The 8,876-nt window shown below is 37.6% G+C and overlaps 1 protein-coding gene across 1 annotated transcript in view; it reads right to left on the bottom strand.

The window, feature by feature from the left end:
• Nucleotides 1-401: 401 nt before the first annotated feature.
• Nucleotides 402-8,876, bottom strand: part of LOC126482393 (staphylococcal nuclease domain-containing protein 1) — a 111,888-nt gene continuing 103,413 nt past the window's right edge. Inside the window, exons 14-15 of the mRNA XM_050106507.1 lie at nt 7,169-7,375; nt 402-2,262 (exon numbers count right to left, since the gene is read on the bottom strand). Coding sequence (XP_049962464.1) covers nt 2,152-2,262; nt 7,169-7,375 — 318 coding nt within the window. The 3' untranslated portion in view covers nt 402-2,151. The remainder of the gene's footprint in view (nt 2,263-7,168; nt 7,376-8,876) is intronic.

Raw genomic sequence — 8,876 nt, 5'->3', positions numbered from 1 at the left:
CTACAGGGTAGCACTGTTGCACTGTACTGGTTAAAGATTCTTAAGAATGCTATTACGAAATTGACATTTTATGTCAACCTAATCATTAAAGCAGTAACAGTTGTTAAAAACTAATAGGAAAAGTAATTGTAGGTGTTGCTATCTTCATTTCAATAAAATATTACATTTATTTCCATATTAGTATGGTATGATGGCATGTTTTGAAAGATAACAAAGATAGACAAGCCTTATTCAGCAATTCAAACCTCATTCTGGAAAACAGTCCTACTGACAATTTTCAGTTTTTGATTTGACTTTAGTACATTTTCACTCAGTAAACAGATACATACAATAGGGTGAAAAAAATTATGCATTTTACAATGAAGGAAAAAGGAACCCTGAGCACAATAAACTATATGTAATATTTTGTCAACAACTTTATTTACCATCTGTTTAAACACATCCCCAAAATCCACCAGAGTATTTAGCCATCATAATCTGCAACTCAATAAGGTAGATAACGTAAACCTCAACATCTGTTGCCATTCATTCTATAAAAAACAAACAAAAAACTCTAAAAAACTGTCAGTCATTGTCTGAGACATTCCCTGCCGATTTTACATGTTTACTGTCTACTCAATGAAATAGTTCTTAATACTAAGCAAATATGTTGCTACTGTGAATCAATAGGTCTCATTATACATGAAATGGCACATCACAAGACTGAGTCCAGTGTTGATAGTTTTTAATCAGATGAATATCTCGTATTCAGCACATTCTGTACTTATGGCTCTCTCTCTCTCTCTCTCTCTCTCTCTCTCTCTCTCTCTCACTCACTCACTCACACACACACACACACACACACACACACACACACACACACACACACACACAAACACACAAACTTTTTTAAAAAATTTTTACAAAAATGCTAGACAGTCACTTATCACAGTAACTATTACTGTGTCATTTAAATTTCATCATTCCAAAGAAAGCATAGACATGCGAACTCTCTTCCAATATGCAAAATTGAATCAGGTACACTAAATGTAATTGTTAATGATTTTTAAAAATTATATGTATTATTCTGAGTTCTTAAATTTACTATCACTTTTAAATCTGAGTTTTTGTGAAATGCATTGACAGTGTTTTATGCCATAGTGTACCAGTGTCTACTTTCAGTGCTCTAGATGTAAATAATAGTTTCTCATACAGAAAAGGAAAAGTCCTGTCTGTAACCTTACAATAAATTTAAAAATTTTATTCATATTAACAAATACACTGCTAATTTTCCAGCAGTGTTGCAAACTATGTGGAGGAAATAACTCCACCCCTGAATGCAATAATAAAATATGAAAGCTTTCAAACCTACAGCTGGCAGGACAGTGAATCCAGTAAACAAAGAAACTTTCAGGAAATAGATTAAAGACTTTAACATAAGGCTTTATATTTTCAGGAACATCCTCAGTTGATTTAATATTGTACCATCCATTTTTTCTGTCGAATGTATTTCTTCCATTAAATGGACTTTCCATGAAGTGTACGGATATAAGCAAAATTGGAGTACAAGTAATTACAAAACTTTATATTCTTTCTTTTTCATCACAGCTATAAAAACTTATTCCTTCCTTCAATTAAACATTCATAATATGCTCTATATTGATAATCTCTCAATATTACAGTAACCAAAACATAATTGAATGTAAAGTGTTTTACTAAATGAGAGCAAAAATCTATACTCTAGTACACAAACAAAATTTCTCACACTAAAAATTCTAGTATTCCTGCAAGGTCAAGCTAAATTAATATACATAATCTTAAAAGTCACATGATGCATCACAGCTCATGCAGTAAAATATTTTATATAATCTGGCAACACTGGTTATCTGAAACAATCATAATACACAATCAAGGACATGCCATTTCTCACTGTGACCTAAAAAGTAATCAATTGCTTCAATAATTCAATGGGTGTAATAAATACTGTGATGATCAATAAGAACTGTCATGAATACATTTCCCATTTACTCATTAAAATCAATAAATACAATGAATTTTTGTTTGCTCTTTCTTGTGGTTTACGTGTTTACCATTCCTGATAAGAATTCATGTTATTTCTGTTTTCCTCCCTGTTGCGGGCACCACTGTTTCTGCATTCAAAGCCATTTTCATTTAACGACCCAAACCAAATTCTTTAGCATCATCATCTCTAATGTCACCATATTCCCACACATTGAGGTGATTCTTCTTTGCCACTTCTTCTGCAGCTTTGTATTCTTCAACCTTAAAAAGCAAATATTTGAAAAGATTATAACATCAACAAGATACTCTATATTATCCATAGTACTTATGCAACTATTTGAGTACAACAGTATAATAATAAAAACAATCTCCCCCCCCCCCCACCCCATACACTCTGTCTGTCTGTGGAGAAGGAATTAGTCTAAACAATTAGTATATTTTTCCTTTCTGTATGTTTCATTTCGTTGAGGCACTAACTACACTGATATACTAAATTAAATTCCATTTTGGAATATTTATTAATTTCTTTGTTATTAAGTTATGGCAGACATCTTCAGTGTTTCCTATCATTACCACTTACAGCATTACAATCAGCTGTCTTGCTGTTGTCGCCAAAGTAATTCTCATTGATGCTGTACTTTGGTCCTGAGCTAGCAAATTTATTTAATTAATTATTTCTTAAGTTTTTAATTAAACCTGGCTTGCCATGCAGTATTTTTGTATTGAATTATCATGTGTTATTCCAAAAAGTTATATTAATAGCCTTGATCAGATTAGACCGTACATAAATGTGCTGGTAAACATTATTGTGTTGTGGCACAATTTGCATTATTACATGTGTGTTGTTTGTGTCACAATAACTACACTACAAATTTTTGTATTAGTCTTTCTTAAACATTTGGCCGGAAGTATGTTTCTTTTAATCAGAGAATGTGAACTGAAAAGGGTAATTTTCACTTTGCATTTGCATCACATTTATGTAATAGAAAATGGCCACATATTGTTGCAACAGTAGTTTTGGCCAGGCATTTGCAATCAACCAAAGGTAATTGAACGAGCCATTAGGACAATTCTGCAGCTAGGCACTCCAATAGTACTGGCTCATCATCCTGCAACACCTCTCTCTGCTGTCAGTGACGAACAGGACTGCTACATGCTGTAGAACAGTGCAGGGTATCCACAGCCCCCTACTTGACAGGAACCTCATTCCTAAACACTGTCGGAGCAAGTATAAATTCTTCCCGCTCAGGTGGTAGCAGAATTCCTTCACAAGCATGCATTCCAGTCATCAGCTGAATGCGTGACTAAGCTATCAGAGCCTCATCGAGTGTGTCGCCAAAAAGGCCAAGCTACTGAGCTACAAGCTGTCAGCTAGCGTTGACGATAACAGGCTGCTAACTGGAATCATTTAAATGAGGCCACCTTATGGGTGACAATGCTCGACACTAAAGCCACACTCTGAAGATTGTGGGTTGAACTAGGAATGTTGTCACATTCCTGGCACCTGCCTCGTGTAGCTTACACTAGCCAAGCCAACTAACTCTGCTGTGCCGCGGAGCTGACACCTAGGTTGGGGTCAGCAAAGGCAACGTCGACATCAGTTGCTGTCCCAGCATGCTTTACAGGCTGCTATGGTGATGATAATGATGATGATGATGATCGGTTTGTGGGGTGCTCAACTGCGCAGTGCTTGTACAAATTCCCAACCTTTGCAACATCCAGTCATCTCAAGGCAGGTGCTATGAGCCAGTAGGGTCAGCATGTGTTGCCATCATCACTGTATGAAAACAACTAATAATAAAAATGTTCTTGTTAGAAAGCACTCTTATCTCTGAGCTCGCCTCTGTATTGGAGGTCCCATCCCTCAGCTTCCCAAACACAGCTCGCCTGAGGCAGATGTTACAGTCCTTCAACACTGGTGTTAGCCAATTGTAGCAGTATGAATGAATTACGAGAGCCTCTTTTGGAATAACTAGCTAGTTATGTAGTGGACTAACAACCGTATTGTACTACAATTATTTTGTTCTTTTATACTTAAGCAACTAGTGAGCACTTCTAGTGATTCAGACTCAAAGCAATTTACACTGCAGTCACGAAAACTGCCACAAAGTTTCATTTAAAGTTCAACAGTAGGTGTACATTTCTTCCCAATCCCTTCAGTTGTGCTTCTAATTCCAATACCACATATTAGTTTCTTCTTATTCAAATAGCATGGTGAGCAATGGAAGATTTGATTGCTCCAATGAATCCATATGCGCTGTAATTAGTTTAATCTTTTCATCATAGTTTCCATGGGAGTGGTGATTAGAGGGCCTGAAATATATTCCAAGTTCTTCACTTGATACTAACAATAGAAATTCCTAAATGGAATAATACCTGAGACTGGTTGTTGAAACCTTGTGAACACAGTTTCAGAACTAACTGGTATACATCCTCAAACATTTCATGACACCCTTCTTTGCAAACATTCGAAATTCTGGTTAGTCCTATTTGGTATGAGGAACATACAATTGAGCAATATTTTATTACTGGATGCACAAACATTCACCTTGTGAACTGACTGTGGACCCAGTATTCAGACAATGATGATGCCTGCCACCTACCTCACCCGAGACTGAACCTACATGATAATTCTATTTTATACACATGCAGACTGTTACATCTAGTTATGTGTATGGCTTGACTGACACCAGTCGTGAATTACTGATTTTTGGCTCAGGGTGTAGTTAGTGCCGACTTGCCATCAAAAATAATATGCTGCATTCTTCCTACCAAGCAATCAACCCAATTACAAATTTTATATCTAACAAAAGCGCTGGCAGGTCGATAAGACACACAAACAAACACAAACATACACACAAAATTCAAGCTTTCGCAACAAACGGTTGCTTCATCAGGAAAGAGGGAAGGAGAGGGAAAGAAGAAAGGATGTGGGTTTTAAGGGAGACGGTAAGGAGTCATTCCAATCCCGGGAGCGGAAAGACTTACCTTAGGGGGAAAAAAGGACAGGTATACACTCGCGCGCGCGCACACACACACACACACACACACACACACACACACACACATCCATCTGCACATACACAAGCAGACATTTATAAAGATATATTTTTCCCACGTGGAATGTTTCCCTCTATTATATTCATATCATCAATTACAAATTTTGGTTGACATCCCCATATGGTTGCACTTTCATTAAGAAGTGTTGAGTGTCATGCTGAGTCAAATACTTTTCAGAACTCAAAAAACACTACATCTATCCGAATGCCTCGATTCAGGATGTCACGTGAGGAAAGTGCAATTAGAGATATGCATCATCATGTTTTTGGAATCCATGCGTATTGGTATTTAGAAGGTCATTCTGTCTAAGATACATGATTAGTTCTGAGTTTAGAACACATTCTAATATTCTACAACAGACATATGACACTAATAACAGGCAGTAGTTTTGTTTAAAACTTCTGCTAGCCTTCTTGTAGATAGCTAGATAGGACCTGTGGTTCCTTCCAACTATTGACCATAATGTTTTTTTATTTGAGGGATCTATGGTTTACAGGTGTAGCTTTACAAACTTTTACAAATGACCACTAGAGGACACTACTGAGATGAGACACTACTACTGTTTCAAATTATTTCATCTGTTGTGGTAAAAAATTGAATATTCAATCCTAAATGAATATTTATCTGTGAAGATAATTGTTTCTGATCACTTTCGCGTTATATTATCAAAGCTCTAAACCGAGATCATCTCAACTGGCACAAGGAAATGCCAAAGCCACACACAACACTGTAACAGGAGGTGAAACTTTTATATATTTGTATGAACCTGAAACTAAGCAGCAATCAACATGTTTGTGTATGCTAAGAAGGACCAAAACCAACAAAAGTGGTTCATTTGCTTGCTTCTGTGGTTATACCAGACACATCATGACCACTGATAGCAAGGAGTGAAGAAATGTTAATACTGTATGGTATACCATTTGTGTACCGTAAGTCACTGGTGAAATTAGGAAAAGCAATGGTTCAAATGGCTCTGAGCACTATGGGACTTAACAGCCGTGGTCATCAGTCCCCTAGAACTTAGAACTACTTAAACCTTACTAACCTAAGGACATCACACACATCCATGCCCGAGGCAGGATTCGAACCTGCGACCGGAGCAGTCGCGCGGTTCCGGACTGCGCGCCTAGAACCGCGAGACCACTGCGGCCGGCAAAAGCAATGGAAAACATTGCTTTTATCATATCAATGCCAGCTTTCACAGCATGTCAACCATTTCACTATTAATAGAGAAAATGATAATACTGCAATAAATGATTTGGGGGGGGGAAAAGGGAGAGAGAAAGAATGAAAAAGATGGCCAACTCACATCCAAATTCTGTATAGAATCTGATAGGGACTGTCGGGCAAGGAGTTTTGCACAATTTTAGTGATTATAGCTGTTGTTCAAGACCACTGGCATAAATATTGATGTTATCCACCTTTACTGTGGTTTGATAATTAAACTGGGGTAGTACTCCTGTATCATCCTTTTTAAAGGGACATTACTAAAACTGAGTTCAACATTTTTACTTTTACTTTGTACCTTTAATGGAGGTTGTGTGTCAGCCATGACTTTCTGGACACACAACTTTTGTACCACTAACAGATTTTACAGCCTCTAGTAGTTTTGTGGATTACTGAGAAGGTTACAGCCAAATACCATTTCAATCAGATCAGTCACTAATTTAGTTTTGTTCAACTGAGCTCTCAAGTTGATGTTTACTTTAATTACTAATCATTTCTGATTTTTATGCATGTCATCACATATGCTCAATGTCTTGGATTGATGTATGGGGTCACCTAACTTTCCTTTTAAATTGGGATGGAGGGAGGGAGAAGGTGTCCTATTCTTAATGGATATCTATTTCCAACAACCTCATTCTTACAAGTGGGTTCCTCTCAGCCTAGTTCGAGTGATCTGCCCTTTATAATGCTCCCCATTTTATTCCTCCATTCCCTTGATGTGGAAGACACTACTAGTTTCAAAACAATGATAGCGTAAACACATTCCTGTGTGTATCAGCAATACTGACATTTCTTACATGCTGGACAGCAATTGTCTTTTCTAATAAAAACATAATACGGTTAAGAACACAAACACGGAGCATTAAGTGAGAATACTTACTAATTTTTGGAGTCTTTTTTCTCTTCTACTGTCAACCAAAAGGAGACCATCTTTAATAAGATTTTTAACGATATCTTCTTCATGGTCATTAACTTCAACCAATGTTACATGGGGCAGGTTGCCTATCCTGTATTCTACGTTAAGTAAAACAGGACGATTTTCCACATCACTGATGAAAGCTTTGACTGCTTCTTCTCTGTAGTCATTCTGCAAAGAGAGAAGATTAAAAATATTTTTAAATGAAGGGATAACAGCAAGTAGGCAACTGCATGAAGGCCAGCAATGGGTTTTTCTCACTTTGTGTAATCATAAGCAATGGAAGATCAGATAATTCATGTAAGCTCTTCGCAGCGGTACATTTCTGTATGGCACCCCTCTATGGGCGGCTCATCAGTGCCATAAATGAATTGCGTGAAATTTGTGGAAACTTCATGTACTCTTTTTTATTTAGATAGCAAGTGTTCCATGTAAGTCTACTGTTCCAAACGCTAACTCAAAGAATATGGCAGATTGTGTGTTACTGATAACAATGGAAACCCCCATGGCAATATTATGAAAAAGATACATTTCCACTCACCACACAGCGGAGTTGCCGAGTCACAGATAGGCACAACAAAAAGACTGTCTAACAAGTAAGCTTTCAGCCAAAAAGGCCTAGACAATACACTAGACGACACACATGTGTAGGCAACTCACACACATGACCACAGTCACTGCCTGCCGAGGCCAGACTGTGAGCAGCAGTACGTAATGGGAGAAGCAATCCAGGTGGTGAGGGTCAGGAGGAGGCCGGGGCAGGAAGGAGAAGGATATCAGGGTAGGGATGGGGGACAGTAAAGTGATGCTTGTAGCAGCATACAGTGTGAGTGAGTGTGTGTGTGTGTGTGTGTCTGTGTGTGTGTGTGTGTGTGTGTGTGTGTGTGTGTGTGTGTGTGTGGGCGGGCAGGCGTGCGTGCATAGGTACGTGTCTCTCCACTGGATGGTGAGTAGTGAACTATCCTTTTCATAATGCTGTCATTATTCCATACTGGATTTTCCACTGTTTGGATTCCTCAGTGAGTAAGACAATCATCACAGTCTAACAAACACAGCTTTTAGAGTGTAACTGGCTTATGTACAATACTAACAAAATTCTACTATTGTGAGCATATACAGTGTCATACGCATGTACTGCACAATTTTCATGAAGTTATATGAAAGAATTTTTTAAAAAAAAGAGCAAAATAACTAATTCACATGAATGACCTAGACGACACTAACCCACATCTTAACACTGCTAGTTCATGTGTCTTTCAGAGAACTTGTGGTGGGTGGGGGAACACGGCAATCAGGTGTAGCAACACCTGTCGACAATGGAAAAGTAGTCACTGGTACCAAAAAATTTACCACTTAAAAAATACTCTGTGTCCATCAGCAGCAACATCTAGACAACAGCTAAATTTGTTATAAACTTTACACAATGTATCCACTTTTACAGAAGTTACGGTGGCTGTTATTCTGTTTTTCACTTCTTCTATATCATGAGGTAAAGTGGAGATGAACACAGTTTAGTAACTGTCAAAGTTTTCATCACTGAAGTGATGTTTCATACTAAGTTAAGTCAGTACTATGACTGGACACTATATTCTTTTTAGTTTTTGGAATCAAATGAAAACAGAAAATAATTTTCCCCCATGCACACACACACACACACACACACACACACACA

This window comes from Schistocerca serialis, chromosome 5, assembly GCF_023864345.2.
Source record: "Schistocerca serialis cubense isolate TAMUIC-IGC-003099 chromosome 5, iqSchSeri2.2, whole genome shotgun sequence".
Classification (NCBI taxonomy): domain Eukaryota; kingdom Metazoa; phylum Arthropoda; class Insecta; order Orthoptera; family Acrididae; genus Schistocerca; species Schistocerca serialis.
The sequence above is the reverse complement of the archived record's forward strand: the minus strand, read 5'-3'. Positions and strand labels throughout refer to the sequence as shown.